Consider the following 18,441-nt stretch of genomic DNA (forward strand, 5'->3'; position numbering starts at 1 on the left):
TCGTGACACATAATAGCTTTTAAGCAGGGAGACATTGAGGTGCATCTGCAGCAGCTATCATCACACGCACACGCACACACACAAGGATAGTAGGTAAGCATGAATAGATGGTGTGTCTGGGAATGGCGAGATTGGTTCCATCTGTCGTGGAGAAGATTGTTGGGTCACATCCCTTGCAGATAGATAGATAGATAGATAGATAGATAGATAGATAGATAGATAGATAGATAGATAGATAGATAGATAGATAGATAGATAGATAGATAGATAGATAGATAGATAGATAGATAGATAGATAGATAGATAGATAGATAGATAGATAGATAGATAGATAGATAGATAGATAGATAGATAGATAGATAGATAGACTGCTATTTAAATAGTGATTTATTTATTTATTTATTTATTTTTAGCTTTACTACGCGACCATCTTGGACAAATGATTAGGTAAGCCCGAGATTCTCATCAGGAAATACCCAGACCTGAACAGGAAGTGACCTAGTGTCAACAGGAAGTGACCTAATGTCAACAGGAAGTGACCCGGAAGTGGTCTAAAATCAACAGGAAGTGACCTGTTTCAACAGGAAGTGACCTGGAAATGGCTCAATCACAACAGGAAGTGACATGTTTCAACAGGATGTGACCCGATTTCAACAGGGTTGGAAAAGCCATAAATGATTGTGACAAGTGTTTGATATTAGTACGCTGTATGTTTTTTTTATCCTTTCTTTTTTGGCGGAAGAAAGCCTGAGACCTTTTATTTGGATGCTTGGGAACTGTCTTAAAATTGTGAATACAATTACATGATGTCTACTTTGATAATATACCTTAAATTAATACCCGTCCAACTGTGTCAATAAAATTCACACTATCTATTGTATTCTGAAATTCTGCATTGCATATGTTTTTTTAGTCTTTAACTGTATTTAAATTAATAATTTAATCACCCTCTTAAAATAATTGCCTAAGTATTTTTTTGTGCAAAAGCAATTTTTTGTCATAAATCATCTCCTCATGTTGCAAATGGTTCAATTGTTTGTGTTTCCTGAAAATCTGAAGAAAAAAACGTAGGCGATTATATTAAGAAGGCTTAGATTTATTTTTTTTCCGGTTTTTTTTTTTTTGCTATAGGCCAGGTGTGTCCAGGATCAAACTGCCGCCCTCATAATATTTTTAGGCAATGTTTTACGTAACATTTTCTTAACTGTCATAGAAGTGTATACTAAAGTAGTCAAAGCAGTGTTAATATGAATGCAGGAAAACAAAGGTAGGGGCAAGAGGGACAGACAGGAAGGGACAGACTGACAGAAGTGTTATCAATCAAAGCCTGAAGCAGAGTGTTAATCCCCAAGCCAGCAGCAATGGCAGGCAGAAGGGCGAAAAGTCTTTCACAGGGGAGAGAGAGAGAGAGAGAGAGAGAGAGAGAGAGAGAGAGAGAGAGAGAGAGAGAGAATGAAGAGAAGGACAGAGAGAGGAGACACCAAATGTGGTCGTGCATTTGAAGGACAATCGTTGTCCATCAACATGAAGAATTACTTTTCTGGCCTGTCCGTATGCCTTGTGAACACACACACACACACGGACACGCACACACAGTCAACCTGTGTGAGAGGACACTTATTGGATCTTCAATGGGATTAGCGGGGTTTTATCCCGTCAAGTGTAATGATATGTGAATGAGTTGATTATAGCGATCTGATGACACTTTGCTGGTTGACCTCCAAAGTCTAACAATAACAACCGGTCACCTGGCACTCATTTTATAAAGAAGATGCGCTCACCGGCATCGGTATCAGGACCAGTATCATTCAGTGACAACTCAAGAGTTTAGCACTTATGCTAATATCGATCTGGAAAAAAGTGGTATTGAACATCCCTAATATTTTATGTTAGACTACGGATTGTTCCAATGTATTTACATGTTCTGTAGCTGCAATAGGAGCAGAACTCCATCTTAAACTGAAGACTACCTCTGCAGGGAAATGATTCAAATTCATTCCAGGTCGGACTTTCTTTTGACAGGTGTTCATAAGAAATTAGCTGTTACTGTTACTTTAGTTATAACTTTGGGTTATGGCCCAAAAGATCAGTGGTAAGATTTACTGCTATGTGAAATTTTTGGGCTATTTTCCCTAATTTAGATATTTAATTTCATTTAAATCATTGTTGATTCTGTTATTATATTCATCCTGTGTTTAAAAGGGTGCTGTAAAGGCACTTAACACAAAATCATGTGTAGGCCTACTTCTGTTTTTGAAATATAATACACATTTTTACAAAGCCTGTTATTCAACACCACTTTTTCTTTATTCTCATTTCTATAAAAGTGGGTCGCAACTTGGCGGCAAAATGAAAATGCAGGTCCCATGGTGGCAACAGTTCAGAACCACTGATCTAAAGGATTAAGAATTTTTTTATATATATATATATGGTAATGCTGTCATATTCCCCATTAATTACAGGTGGCTTTGTGCATTTTTCAGTCTTTCCCTAAAGGGCGTGGCAGGAATTCAGGACTTGAAAGAAATATTTTGTATTTTCAGATTTTAATTAATTAATTGATTAATATTAATATAAGAAATTGAGTGGAAGTCATAAATAGATGTACAGAGAAGACCACAAATCGTAGCAAAAAAACAGCACATATTTGCTATTAATCCGAGCAACCGAAAGCTCTATTCATTAGCCAGTCCCTGAGTGATCATGTCAAGTATGTCTGGATTTCCACTTGTCTTTTTTTAATCAACTCATCTGTTGAAATGTGCCTTGAGTTACAAGTGACCTGACTTTGAATGTTTCAAGATGCAAGCCATCATTTGGCCAATGTTTTGCTTTGACTCACAAGGAAAAATGTGCGATGCCAGCGCTAACTAGCAACAACTCACTTAATTAATTAATGACGATGATGAAATAGGCTTGGCCATGTCATGTCATGTTACATGTCATTGTCATGTTCACCAACACAGTGGCCAAAACATTCTTAATTAAAATTAAACTGCACTAATAAGATAACCACCAGAGGGTGCTATAGCAATACAACCATTGTTGTTTAACATCATATTTGGTTGGGCAGGCACTCACAGACTCACAAATGTCTGTATTCAAACACTTAAAGTCAATTTCCCATTAACATTCATGCCGGATCTCAGCAAGGCCAAGCGAAGATACCTGAATTGCAGCTATAATTAGGAATAATATGCCCAGCTACACGTGAAAGTAGTCAGCTGCGTGCCGTACAAAGCCAGAGAAAAGCCCTCTTCCACTGTGTCAGCATTAGACAGCACAGACAGCATCTTCTCCCTCATTAGGCACCATAACGGTGACAAGAAAAGAGGGAAGACCGGGGACCAAATGAGCAGCGGAATGGCGCTCATTTGTATCATGTGCCTCCCAAGACACCTGTTATGTACAATATAGTCCGGAAGAAAAGCATGATAAGACACTATTAGCTTATTAATGATGCTACTCTTACTACATTCTACAATATACTAAAAAATACTGTATTGTATGTCCAATTTAGTAATGTCACAATTGTTGTTTTGTTTTGTTTTGTTATATGAGCTTGCGTCACTACTGATTGATATTACGCCATAAATCTAAGTTATACAGCCATTATGGTTATGAGCAGTTGATTAAACCAGCATCCGTGCCTACGGACAAGTAGAATAAACGGATCTCTACTGCACCCTGGTGGTGACCACGTGTAATTGCAAGGCTGAATGTTGCTCCAAGTACAGTACTGGTCCTCGCTTTACGGTCTTTCTAGATATACGACGTTTTGTGGTTACACGAAGGTGGCTGAAGTACACAGGCTGTGTACTAAATTACTGTTTCAACTCCCTTACTTAAATAAAAAAAACACTCAAAATAAGGCAAAGTTTGTACCGTCATTTACGACTCAAAATAATTTGGTTAAAAAAAAAGAGGGGGGGGGGGCAAAAAGGCACAGAGCCACGACATGGGTCAATTTGACACAACTTTTTGTGTTGTTTTGCACATAACATCCAAAAATAGGTCGTTTTGTACAAAACAAGCCCAAAAATGTAGTCATTTTGTACAAAACAAACCAGAATGTTGGGTCAAAGAGACCAAAATAGTGGGTCAGTCTCTTTTTGACCAAAATGTTTTTGTTTTTACCCAAATAATACCGGTTTTAAAAACTTAAAAGAAAATTTAAAAATAAAATAAAATCTCTGCGCTCAATAATTTCCCTCTTTTATTAGCTTTTGTAGTGCTCGTACTGAGAAGAAAAAGTTCAGGTTTAAGTTCTTTAAAATAAGTGAACAATTCGATCAATTAATCCCAGAACTGTCATCTTTACATCTCATTCACATCGTGTCATCTGTGGAGATTTAAAAAAAAATGCAACACGCCTTTTTTGACAAAGGAGTTGAAATTAGAGAAATGTTTTCAAAAATCATCAGGGAAAATAAAAAGGTTAACTACGGGAACTCTACTTAAATAAATGTTTTAATTTGCTTTACTTAGGGGTGTTAAAATAACTTGCGTGACACTGACAACTACTTTTGACATTCAACCCCTCTCATGTAGGTTAATAAGCAAAGCAGTCAATTATGACGCAGTGCAGTTGTACAGCATTACAAACTTTCCAATTATAATTCATCTGCTGTAATTTGTTGTTCGCAAACCCCCTAGCACAGCAACCCTAAATTGTGTACGCACGCACACACTGACGCACTATTGGGTGGCATGCTGTGTTGGCACAACCTGTCCTGCCCCTCATTAATCACCGCGTTGAGGTTTTGATGCCACAGCAGGAATGAAAGTGCTGCTCTAACGTGAACAGATGTACTAGAGTGCCACCATCAGCTTCGCCTTCGGGCCCACAGCAGCGAGACAGTGACCACTGCTGCTGACGACGACATCTAATACTTCAAATGTATTAACAACGGGGATCAATAGGAGGCTCAAATGCTGTGAGATAAGCAAGCAGAGGCCCTCATTTGCATACATTCATGAATGTGAGCTACATTTAGCAGAAGCAGCCATGACACATGTACAGATGGAAAGTGTTTATTTGGAGTTACAGTTTTTTATAATAAACATTTTTAGCTTCTTGAACTGATCCACTAGGGGGCACATTGTATTGTAACCGCAACGATTACGAGAGCTGTCCCATCTAATCTTGGCGCGTGAACTGACGAAGCCTGCTCAAAAAGAGACAAAACGTCCTTTAAGACAACCAGAAGAGTCCAGTTGTGATTGAGGCAATGCACTGTGAATGACATGACCTGGATGAGTGAGAATATTCACAGGCACACCACGATTAAGCCCCCTTACACCAGGTAAACACAGGAAAATGAATTTAAAACCTTCCTTTCCTCTGTCCTTTTCAGAGCTATTCACACTTTTCTGGTCGGAAGTTTCCCAGCCGTCTTGACTGCTTGCAAAACCATCCAATTATGATGTCAGGGTACGATGCAGGTTGCCTTCCGCAGCGCCAGGTAGCCTGTGACGACATCCGTGGGGAGCAGGCGGATGTAGGAGAACTCCTCAGTGGATGTGAAGCGAAGTTTGGTCTGCGGGTCTGTGTAATTTGCCTGAGGAAAAGTACAAATAATAAGTTATAGCTTTAAGGCTTAGCCCCAGTGAAGGTGACAGTTCTTCAATACAACATTAAATTTACTCACAGGTAGTCCGGAGATGTCCGAGTATTTTTTGGATGGTTTCAGAGAGGGAGGGGCATCAATGTTGTAGTCTTTAAATACAAAAGGTCAAGAATAAGATGACTAAATTATTTGTCAACAGACATAATCTATTGTAACAAAATATAGGCAGTATGAGCTTACTGTCATTATGTGTCAAATTAATTAATTACATCAAGAGTCAACAAGTGTATCAGTCATATACAGATAGAAATTCATTTACAGTTTGCGTCGTCAAGCTTCCAGGGTAGCGTCCGTTCCAAAACCATAATTTGTTTGAGATTCTTCCACGTTCGATTCTTTTTGCCTGCTGCTGCTCCGCCGATCCCCGAATGCTGCCAAGATGGAGAGAAAACATTTTAAACTGAAGCCACAAAATCTGATACCGTGTGTTGTGTTCAACAACGAAATGGCACTCGCTCACCATAAATGAGGCATCTTTGAACGGCGGTGGCTTGGCGGTGCATTCTGTGCTGGTGCTGATGCTGATGCTTGTTAACGGCGTGCTCTCCACCAATCCAGCCGCCTTCGTGTCAGGGACCACTTCTACCACTGACATCTGATTGGAACACAGTGTTTGGAATGTCAACAAAAATGGCGACTATGATGTAAGGAGAGTGTAAGGAAAAGGTAGGGGTTGGGCATTTAATCAACATTGATTCATTCTAATTTAATTGTCAGAACAATTTTAGTATAAACATTTTTTGGGCGCTTTTGCTATTCAAAGTGTGTCCCAGTTAGTGATTTGGTCTCTATTTATGCTTTTTATTTTCTGGCCAGTCTAGCGCAAGGTTATAATAGTTGTTCAATAAAGTTAGTTTTAATTTTTGGGACTTAAATTCAATCCGTCTTAGTTTTTAGAGCATGTTTGTTAGTTTTTACTTATTTTTATTTATTTACAATAATCGAAGGGAAACATACAATATAAATGGACATACCACCCAGGCAGCGATATCTGAAGCCAACATATTACATAACTGTTGGTAGTGGTACAGATGAGATCAACAAATATGGCAACAGCAGTACAGTGACTGTACTGTCATTTGTTTATTTCAGAAAATTAAAAAAACAAATACTGTGACAGAACAGAACGTTTTAATGCACCCTAAACGTGGAAGCTCGTTTGTTTCAACCTGGTTTTGTGTGAGTTGTGTCATCATTAGCGGAGCTTTCTTCTTCTTGGTGCCCCCGCCGGGCGGCTGAGCGGCAGACACCGCTGGACTACCGGGACGCTTCTTCCCCCGCAGAGCGGCAGGGCCGACTGCCAATGTCTGGTTCTTGATCGTAATAGGGAGCTGTGATGCCATGTGTTGCGATACAGTCGATTTAAATGCGGCGTTCTAACCCGAGGATTAGCTTTGGCATTAGCATTAGCGGCTTAACAGCAGGCGTCACCCGGATGTTGATTTATTTAACTTCCGGGGACGCCCACGTGACATTCGTTTTTTTTTATGAATTAAATGTAGTATTATTAGATTTAGGTTTAAAGTAATGATACTTAAATGATAACAAATAAATGTATATTATTAATGTCATGTAATTTTTAAACATAGTTTTGAGGCTTGAGATTTGAATACATAGCTACATTGTTTTCAAATGTACAGTACTGTAAAACATTATGGGGGGGAAATGCCTAGATGTACTTCATACAAATATTTACTATTTTGACATAAGCAATGATCCCCTGTAAAAACTGTACAGAACTACAAACACCATCATTTCTAAGTAGAAGACAAACAATGTTATTAAATCGAATTTGACAAGTTCCTTACTGTGGTTCTGAAGGCAATGGTTTAAAATGTCTGCCTGACAGTGCTGGATTCCTCCTACATCCCCCAAAAAACATGCATGTTAGGTTTATTTAATACACTAAATCGTCCATATGCAAAAATTGATGGACGGAAAGTGTATCTTTCTACAATTTACACCATATTTTAATTATTTCACTGTTTTAGAAGGAAAGAGGACAGCACAGTATGTCTAGCACATCTGCCTCACAGTCGAGAGGTTCTGGGTTCAAATCTCAGCTCATAAGTGTCCCGAGGCGTGAACCGTTTATTTTCTATGTTTGCCATCTCTCAATCAAAGCCACTGTCCAGTGTGTATGCTGAAAATGGAAAGATTGCCCCAAAGAGCAGAACCTCAAACAGCAAAGCAGTTATCAGCCAATGGTTTACATTTCTTATCTACTGCTGCCATCTACAGGAATGTACAATATAATTCACATATGTTTTTAATACAATTTGGATGATTCTTAAAAAAAAAGAAAGTTTTATTTTAAAATACTATACAGCTTTAACCAAACATGCAGCCGATTTCCCAATGACATTTTCAGCATGCAGCTTTTTGATGGTACTTTTGTAATCTTTTATTTATTTATTTATTTATTAATTATTAATTTATGTGTATCTAAATAATGTTAACAACTGGGGTCTTTTGGTGAACTTTCTGATTAGGCCTCTTTGTTATTTGCAATTCATTTATCTCACATTTACCCTCATTCGCACGTATAAGCAGACCAAGGGGGTGTGGCACAGCAAGCTGGTGACACTTTCTATGACCTGTAAAACATTAAACAAGACAAGTCAATCTCGCTTAGAGCAAACTTTGAAGATAAACTTAAACAAGCCATACCTGTCAGGAAAGCTTTAAAGGATTTGATTGCCTCCAGTAATGTGCTGATTGGTTCGAGTAGGATGCTACGCCTGAGAGCAATACGTGGGCCCTCTCTTGTCAATCTGACAGCGTTTCGCACAAACACCTCAGATGGGAAAGCGCCTTAAGCGTATCTTTCAGTCTGCACCAGGCAAAGGACCTGTCAGGATTCAGACTCCGCACTACAATGAAGCACCACATCCAAATTCACCACAGCATCCCTTAAGCAACTGCACAGACCTTGATTAACTGAGGGCTACGAGTGTACTTAGCGTGTGTGTACGTGTGAATACAGACGAACAAACCGGAGCAACTTCCACTTTACAAAAAATTGCATGCGAAATGCCAATTCAAAGGCACTTTTTCTAAGATGTCTTATTCATTTATTAGCATGCCGCAGCCGTTTTATGAAAATACCACCTACGCAAGATAATCCCAAAGAGCATCGGAATAGGATCAGTTAAAACAATAGCTTCCATTTTACTGCATCTCTACCACAGTCTTAACCCACTGGATGCCAAACTGTGCTTTCCTGTCAAACCACTGAAGCATTGTCTTAGAATCAGCGTGACAACATTTAACTGGATTCGCGTCACGCACACTGTACCTGCTGTTACATATGCCATTTAAAAGGATATTACATAAAAGGTTTGTAGCTTTTTCATGCTCCAGTGACTCCGCAGGCAAACATGTACACTGGGGCCCCAAAGCTACTTATTGATCTGCGTGATGACTGGTGCTGGATGTGTGTCAATGTTTATAATGGGAATGGATAGCTCACACGCGTGTCTGCGCATGTAGGCAGATAGCCTTCTATGAAATGTCAAGGGACTGTTTGCAATCTCTACCGCCCACAACTATATAGGAGGCCCCGTTTTAACATGTAATTGCTGTTCCACGATATTTTGTATGAACTGTACTGTGAAGTAGTCATAGCTAAAAGCTTGCTATTCTTGTTTTGGGGCAGAGTTAGTCTTGTTACTTGCGTCTCCTTTAACCTCATGATCCACAAGTGACGGGGAATTAATGTTACATGCGGTATATCTGGTTGTGACACCTTTCTTCTATATATATATATATATATATATATATATGTGTGTGTGTGTGTGTGTGTATATTAGGGGTGTGCCAAAAAATCGATTCTCATAAGAATCACGATTCTCATTTAGTACGATTCAGAATCGATTTTAAATGTCCCAACATCGATTTTATTTAAATTATTTTATACTGTCATCCCTTTCTTTATGTGTGCCTTTATTGGGAGCGCTGTTCATGTTGTACCCGATTTGGCCACTGAGGGGCAGTGTGGTTCCACGCGGTCTGATACACTGTTAAGTTGTAGCCACATTAGAGAGTAGAAGGAAAAAGTCACGATCAAGTTATTCCAATAAAAGTTGTTTTTTTGGAGCCGTTCTTTTGAGTGATAAAAGTGCCGCAAGTAGCGCACTAATTAGCATTAGCGAGTCAGATTGGAGTAGACCATTACGATTTCTTGAACATCTATAAATTTAAGCAAAAATCATTGTCAATCAAAAATCGAATCGCTCACCCAAAAATCGGAATCGAATTGTGAGACATTCAAAGATTCCCACCCCTAATGGGAAATACTGCCTGTGTTATCATTACTTTGAATATCAGTGGGTCTCAAACTTTTCCATGTATTTAATTTATCCCCTTACTTATAACTTTAATACAAAATACAAACTTTACAAATACAAACAAAATTGGAACAAAACATTAAATCTACTGTATACTCGATTCGAAAAACATCAAATTAGTACTTTCAGTAAATTTGGGTCCTGAAGCGAGACAATTTTGGGAAACTTGGGTAAAGGAGGAAGTCATACAGCACTTGAGTCTTCTAGTCATTGTCAATTGTCTTTTTTTTTCTTTTCAGATTGTATTCTACAATTGACACTGATAATTGGATACATCACAGTTCAGTATTGCAACAATTGTAACTAGCAATGGCCTAACTGTCTGTATACGTAGAAGAATCAAATCAATCATGAAAGCTTTCTTTCTCTCCCTGTCTTTGTCGCAAAATAAACAGAACAGTAGTTTCTTCTTTTTTTTCCATTATTCTTGCCACATTTAATGTATCCCTCTGAATAGGATTGAAAAATTGGTCTCCACTGAAGAAAATGAGCCCATTGGTGCAGGCAAGTATCTATTAGAAACAATCTAAGTGCTGCTCTTGCGCAAGTAATAAAGTGAGGTGACAAAAAGGCTGCGCCTGGAGTCAAGACGTTTGACACTCCCCAGGCGGAAAAACTGCTCGCCATAAACGATACATCTTCTTGGTGATGGTGAAAGAGAGCCAATTTTCCTCTCACATCTCTTATACGATGTTTTTCTCCTTGATAACGCCATTTTGTAAGCTCTAATAGCTGCCTGGTAGCACAAGCTCGGGCTGCTTTTGTAAGGTTAGCAACTTGTTAGACTCTAGCTATGACTGTCATTCATACATTTCTGATAAAGCTGCAGTTTTCAAAGGGTGAGGTGTGTCCACGCAAACATAGTAACTCATGCATGTTTTCAAGTAAAAACTGCAGAGACGTGACAAATAGTCTCGAAAGACCGAGTAACAACCAAGTAAGCGTGCCTGAAAGTGCATGGCAAATGATTTTTTACTCCTGCACTACTGTCAGGTTATAGACTACTGACAGTTTAAAAAATACAATTTATTTATTACATGCCAAAATGGATTCTGTTGTTCTTACGATAGGCGTGGAGGCCATTTTGAGCAGAAAACGTCACCAAAAAAAACAACTCAATTGTTTGTTTGCAAGGGCAGTTACTGTCAGATGATAAAGCACTAAGACAGTTCATTGCGTTCTAAAATCTCAAATTTTACAGGTATTTCTGTTTTTTCATTATTATTATTTTTTAATTGTTGATCAATTGATAGATTTTGATTTGCCGTTGCATTACAACAATTATTAGTAACCCACAATTTAGGTGTGATTTTGGAGAAAAAAAATTGCGATATACTGTCCATGTCATTATTAATTTTCACCTTATGACATCACACCAGGAGCTTCCAGATACAACATTTTAGGAATGTGATTTCATTAGAACAATTTGGGTTCATCGGGTATTTTAAAAAGAGAATTGAAGGCATCATGAAAATAAATCAAATACAGCAATTTCTTCATTTGCGCGGGCAAGACAATATTGCACAAATAGTGTGGAGGAAAGACAGCTGAGCAAGATTCACGTGGGTGTCTTTGTTTCACACATTGTTTGCCCTGGGAGGTTTTTGTTGTTTTTTTTTCCAAAGAGAAGGGAGGGGTTGCATTAACCAACCTAAGTAATGTATTCAAACATAAGTATACACTCTGCCACATGGTGTTGTACTGATCAGTAAAGGCCATTCACGGTAGGGAGTCATATCTTTAAAGAATGTTAAGGCTGTGTGTTCTCAATGTTTCTCTGTCTTAGGAATGTTCAAACAAAATTCCTACTCTGTGCCCCAGAAGTTTGTAAACATACTGCACTTTGTACTTTGGTTAAGTCGGAATACTCTGCAAATAGACAATACAATTCATGTCCGGCTCTAAAAATTACATCAGGTTTTTTTCTTTTCTTTTTTTTCTTGCTTGCTTTAATTCTTCCTCTTTCTTTTGATATTTGTAATCACAAGCAAGAAATGTGATTAATACTGTCTTTATCTTTCATCTAAATATTTAAGATGCATCACGTTTATACTTTCACACATTTAAATAGCCACATATCAATATGTAAACAAGATTTTGTTGTTATAATATTCAAAATCCCACATGCTGGCACTGCTGTGTATATTTTGTAGCACAGCCAACAGAGAACCACATCACATGCGCACATGCACAGATGCAAGGGGTGATGTCAGAGTGAAAGGGACACACAAACAGTGCTGCTCCTCTTGAGCTGGATGGGTGAGGGGAGTGCCTTGCTCAGGGGCATGTGAACAGTAGTCAAGAAAAGCCTTCGAGAATAGACAAACTGTATTTGGAGTTAATCAGAGGCTCTTTAAATTGTGGCAGGTGTGTGCCATGAACATGGGCCTCATTGTGATTGGTTAATCTGAACACAACCACATCCCCGTAAAGAGGGTTTGCACAGTGCACACTTGTGCAATCACTTGATTTCAGTTGTTTATTTTTACGTCCACTCTCAGAAAGATTTCATTTTTGTACAGATTTTAGGTTGCACCAATGGTGGGAAAGTTTCTGTCACTTATTTAAAATAACTAAAAATAGATTGATTTATGTGCCTTGAGATTTTAATAAAAATGTGCCTTTATGATCGTTTCATTTATTTTCTTCTAATGCGACCCTAGTAGGGATGGATGGATGGATAGAAGTGCGGATGTCTTCTTTTGTTAAATTATGGACCCAATTGTGAGCTCAATGTTGTTATTTCTTCCGGGTTGAGACAGCGAAGGGAGGGATGAGCAATGATGCTGGTGTCTGCGTTGGTTCCGCACATCAGCAGCAGCAGCCAAATCTTTTCCTTCCCTCCCTCCCTCACAAGGACCCGGCCAGCCAGAGGCAGCACGTCCGCCCCCCAGCCGCCGCGAGGGACGGAGCTAAGTCAGCCGCGGACTCCTCTCTCTGCGACCGAGCGACCCTCCGTATCCGCCTGTCTCCCCTCATGGATGTCCCACCTCATTACGGCTCTAGACGACGGACGGCGGCCGTGTAGATGTGCGTGGCGGCCCACGCCTTACGTTAAGCTGCTTCTTTTTTTTTCTTTTTTCTTTTTTTCATGCGGTAACCGGTTGGTGTTCGACGGCAGGAGAGGAGGAGGAGCGCGCCCCCCGTCGTTAGCCGGAGAAGCTAACAGGGCTAGCTAACTTTAGCAGCGACACTTGGTACCCGAGTCGGGGGAGTTTTGTGGCTCACAAGCTAACCTGGGGCGGACTCGGGCTGCCCCGTCACTCTTTGTAATCAAGGTAAGCGAGCTGTTTTCTTTTTACATAAACGACCTTGGCGCTGTTCTTGCCACATTAACCACGCGCCGGCGAACGTGACATGTTAGTAGCCGCGGACAGGCGCTTATGGCAGCGGGCTTCTTGTTGACAGAAGCAGCCGAGTTAACGGAGGGAGGATGCGACCACCCTTAAAACGCAAATTGTCACTTTCCCTGACTGTTACTCAGCGTTCAATTACCCTGACAGACTAGCAGTCACATTTGCTTAAACAAAATGATGCCTGCTCTGTTCTGAAGTACTTTCTACAAAACATTGCTTGCAGATAATAGCAAAAGCAGATGCAGTCTTGTCATGGGACATCTTATTTTGATAAGACTGCTCTTGTAATGTACCTTGAGAGTCTTATCATTGCATCACAGCCCGTATTGATCAGTATTTTGTGCGCCACAAATCGGTCCGTATCACTATCTGTACTGGGGTTGGATGATTCAACTCAGTTTACTACCCTCTTACTCAACTTAATTACATTCCATGTAACAGCCACTTGGTGATCTTTACACTGCTTTGCATAAAGTGTGAGTTGTAAAGAGAGAATTCATTAACAGTGCTGTCATCTTTGGTGGTAGGAAAATGGATTCCTCATCACTGCAAATAAGGATTGCAACCTGCCCTGTTCCTTATCTCACACTACACCACCAAACATAAATGTAAGAAAAAGTGCTTGTGCTTTCTGCCATCTAATAGAAGAACATTTATTTGTTCCATCTGTCACTATAAGATGCTGGCATAGCTAGATGAACAAATATAGATTATTTGTCGGAAATCAATAATTTTCTGACCAATTAAGGGAAATTTGATCACTTCCTGAGGTGCACCATAAGAGGTCTCACAGCACACTAGTGTGCCACAGCACACTGATTGGGAATCACAACGATTCCCAACCGCTGTTATAGTTAACACTCTTCCACTAAAGGTGAAAGATGCAGTATCTCACATAAATGAGGACAATAATTTACATTTTGCTAAATTAAGTAATCGTAGTACATCATAAAAACTAAAAATAACTCTACACACCAATTAATATGTAATCTGCTGGTAACAAAAGTGAGTACACCCCTATGTGAAAATGTGCAAATCACAGGCCATTTTCTCTCCGCAGGGTAATGTGACTTATTGTTGTTGCAAGGTCTCAGTTGGGAATGAGGAGCATGTGTTGGTGTTATCGCTCTCACACTAAGCTGGAGGAGTGCAAGGTCTTTAACATCCACCAGCTCTGTGATGTTGTCATGGAGGAGTGGAAGAGTGATCCACTTCCAAAAGTGTGAAACTCTGGTGACCTCCAATACTTCCAGTACTGGAAGATCATTTTGACCACAAAGAATAGTGAGACTTTGGGACAAATTTGGAACTTTTCTCGAAGGGGGGTGTACTCCCTTTTGTTGCCATCGTTTCAGACATTAGTGGCTGAGCGTTAAACCATTTAAATCTCGGGGAGCTATTTATTTACATTTTCAGTTAACTTTATAAGAGATGCTGCAGACCCTGGGAACTTACTGAACTTTTTGTTTTTGTTTGACATTTAAAACAAAGAAATGTGAAAGTTAAAGATTTCAGCATTTTTTTAAATTTTGGAACAAACAGAGCTATGGTATTTACTTCTTTAAGTTTCCATTTAACTTTTTAAGACGTACTGAATACTGATAACCTTGGGCGCTCCATGAACATGTTTTTTTATTTTATTTAAAATTAAGTACTGTTGTCTAAGATAAATAAATAAAAAAAGTCTACAATTTGAAAACTGAAAATTTGTTCAATAAGGATTAATGCTTTAAGACATTACAACAAAGTCAAAATTGGTATTTGTATTTTTAAAATTTTTGGCGCCAATATCCCCCCCTTTTTACTGAAAATTAATATTGGCTTCAAATATCGGGTATTGGCCTCCTTGACTACTAATAATTAGGGATGCCCCGATCCAATACGTGGATCGGGTATCAGCCCATATATTGGGGAAAAAAATGGATCTGGTATCTGTCAAAATGGTCCAGATCCACAGAGTTTCCAATGATGAGGTGAAAAGGGGAATGGTGAGGTAAATAATATTTTCCATTTGCTACGTCGGCGCAGCCAATGTCTATCAAAATTGGGAACATCGGAAGCCATTTGGCAGGAAGGCGGGCCCCGCGTCGCCAGCTCGTGAAAGCCGTTCAGCAGTAAGACGCCGCCTCCTTGCCACCGGCTCGCTGCCTCGCCGCCGTCGGGGGACCTCCGCGAGAGAGAGCGGGGGCTGGTTGGGTCCCCCCGCTGGCCAAGCGGGGACCTCCGCTCTTTCTCTCGCAAAGGTTCACCGCCGTCAGATCGGGGCCTGCCTCGCTGCTTTCGCGAGTGGCGAGCCGGCAGGTTCCGTGGAAGGACGGCCGTGTGTGAAGCGTCAACAGAAATTGCCGAGGCAGGCGAGACAAAGAACAATGTCATTAATTATGCATTTTGTACATAAAGGTGGCATTTGGTGATCATCTATTTTCTTAAACTGAAGAGCAAAAAAGCATGTAGCCTATCAATATTTCTTTACGTGCAGACATGAAAGAGTGTGTAGGCAGAAGCATGTGACGCAGGAGCCTTGGCCACATTTTGCACAGTTGAAACATTAACACTGCTTGAATGTAAAAAAATAAAACTGTACCGGCACTTAAGTAATGATTACATTTATTCAATATACATTCAATACTTGTATTGAAAATATTGAATGAAAATCATACTCTAATAAATGTTCAAAAAAAAATTCAAAGATAGTAAAGAACATCTAAAAGCATTTGATTTTTTTTTTGGGGGGGGTATTGAATATAATTGGAAGGACTAGTGCAAAGACAATTTAGTATGGATCGGATCGGTATTGACAGATACTGAACCCAAGGTATCGGTATTGAATTGGTTGTGAAAAAAGTGGATTGGAGCATCCCTACTAATAATCGGCATCTGTAAAAAACCCATCTCATCTATTTCAATTTTTTATGACCTGTAGCATTGGCCCTATGGTGCCTCAATTAAATGTTTTGACAGTTCTGAATTTGGTTATTTAAATCTGGCCTTGGATGTTTTCCCTGTGCTTGTGAGGGTTTTCTCTGACTACTATTGTTTGCACCCACATTCCCAAAACATCCATGTTACGGTTAAGTGATGTGAATACTCTTAAGTTGTTTTTTGTCTATATGCAGCAACTTTTTTTCAGTTGATATGATGTTTGTCACACTAGAAACTTGTGTGAAGGCATGACTATACAACATAAGGAGGAAATGATTCATGTTCCTCATTTCAAGGCCGTTGTACTCGATGATGCGTTTCCTGTGTTGTGTGCGTTTTGACAGTGTGTTCTGGCCTCGGCACATTTGCTTGCTGTATGCACTTTTTTTAGTTTCCTAAATCAGTCATTTCCAACCATGGTGCCATGAGAGACCATCGGGGTGCCCGGAGGGTTTATCCAATGTCAATTATTTATGCTGATGATGTATGGCGACAGACAAAACAATTAAATTTTCTTTCATGAGTTGGCAGAAGGTACAATAAACCTACCCACCTGTTGCCATTCATGTAACAGAGTAAGTCAATGCTGGGATACATCACGCTTGTTAATATTATTTTCTTCTTTAAAAACACGTAAAACAAAATTACGAAGGATTAATGGCATTTAGATTAATTTCGCTGATGTGAATCGTTTTGATACACCGGAACAAGTAAAGTGAGTTATGAGCTTGGTCACGGAATGAATTAAACTTATGAGTCAGGGAAACACTTGCTGACTCCAGGGAGGAGATTACTTGGTGTTCTTTTGAGGTGATGTTCTGCTCTTCTTTTATTACTGTTGATGGTTCCATTGTCCCTCCATGGGGCATTTAAGTTTTAAAGCTCCCCTATTATGTTGAAATGACAGTTTATATTAGTGGCCTATGGTGGATAATATGTTATTAGCCTGACAGATACACACTTTAAAGATGACAAAAAAACCACATTCAAGAGAGAATGTCTTTTCCTCTTAATCTGTCAATCAGTGGAGCAAAAAAGTAAGCAATAGCAACGTCTAAACCTGAGGCAACTTCTGTTTGTCATCTATGGCAATTTTTGGTGAATGTATTGTTGCTCCAAGCTTGTCAGGAACAATAGCTCCATTCTGGCACATGTCTCCGGAGGGAGGCAGCAGCATTCCCGGCACGCCGTGTGCCACCGAGGCTTGCTGTAGGATTGGGTTTCCACAGCCACCTGGAGCTAGCAGCACAGGAATGCCATTGTTCCTAACTTTGGGACTATAGCAGGATCAGAGCTACTTGTGCGCACACAAACACACACACATTCAAGAACACACACTTTGTTGCTACTGTTTGTAAGCTTCAGCCTTGAATCTTGAGTGTAAGTAACAAGTGGCTGAAAATCAAACTAAGCTGTATCGTATGCAGTATATTTGATTCCTTTCATTTATCACAAAATGAAAGTAAAAAACAGTCCAATACTTTTGGCAATTTCATCAGATTGTTATACTGTCAGTAAGATAAGCAGATTTGTTATTTTCTTCTACTCCGTGGACTTCAATTGGACTTATTTTTAGACATTTTGGTGAGCAAGCCACCTATGAATCAGTATTGGAAAGCACCAGCAGATCATTTAGTGATGAACATATAATTCTTGCCAATTTTTTAGCGGGTCACTTCAATCAATTAATGTTGACTGACATGCAGTGTTTATCTCCTTGTCTGTCACATCATTAATCTGTGTGTGTGGTTGCTGTTGATAGGTGGGAGTAGGGCTGACAGATTTATCATTTTTTTGTTATAAATTTTTTTTCAATTGTTTTTTGTGTGTGTAACTGTCACCTATTTCATACATAAACACATCTTCCCTCTCTCCCGCAAAGCTCACAAATCAAAAGCGACGTGCTACTCAAGTGACAAGTCGCACAAACCAATCAGCTTTGAGCTGCTCCTCGCGAACTGTGGGGAATGCTCAGCACTGAGGCGTGCTTATGGGCACAATCTACCCGCTGCGCTTGCTTGCTGGCGTGGCTAAATATTATCCGCCTGCGGTGTAGATCCTCTCTTGTATGTAGCTAATCCTCTCTTCCGTGGTGACAAATAAGATACTTATAATACGCATCATTTTCATGTTATAATGGCGAACAACAAATTATTATTAGGCATGCAACACAGAGCAAGAGAG

The 18,441-nt window shown here is 39.6% G+C and overlaps 2 protein-coding genes across 3 annotated transcripts in view; one reads left to right on the top strand and one right to left on the bottom strand.

Moving 5' to 3' along the window:
• Positions 1-5,018: 5,018 nt before the first annotated feature.
• ino80c (INO80 complex subunit C) lies at positions 5,019-7,059 on the bottom strand. The gene is made up of 5 exons (XM_086078830.1): positions 6,800-7,059; positions 6,091-6,225; positions 5,890-6,001; positions 5,652-5,719; positions 5,019-5,561 (listed from the first exon to the last, which is right to left on the bottom strand). Exons 1-5 carry the CDS (start codon positions 6,971-6,973, stop codon positions 5,430-5,432), a joined length of 621 nt encoding a protein of 206 aa, XP_085934956.1. The 5' UTR covers positions 6,974-7,059; the 3' UTR covers positions 5,019-5,429.
• A 5,670-nt stretch (positions 7,060-12,729) lies between these two features.
• galnt1 (UDP-N-acetyl-alpha-D-galactosamine:polypeptide N-acetylgalactosaminyltransferase 1) overlaps positions 12,730-18,441 on the top strand; it is a 43,052-nt gene continuing 37,340 nt past the window's right edge. The window contains exon 1 of one of the 2 annotated variants that reach the window (XM_086078316.1): positions 12,730-13,257. The gene's annotated coding sequence lies outside the window, so the exon portion shown is untranslated. The remainder of the gene's footprint in view (positions 13,258-18,441) is intronic. The other variant, XM_086078318.1, reaches the window with a different exon arrangement.

Source organism: Leptonotus elevatus, chromosome 6 (genome assembly GCF_054856555.1).
Source record: "Leptonotus elevatus isolate MCC_2025b chromosome 6, RoL_Lele_1.0, whole genome shotgun sequence".
Taxonomy (NCBI): Eukaryota; Metazoa; Chordata; class Actinopteri; order Syngnathiformes; family Syngnathidae; genus Leptonotus; species Leptonotus elevatus.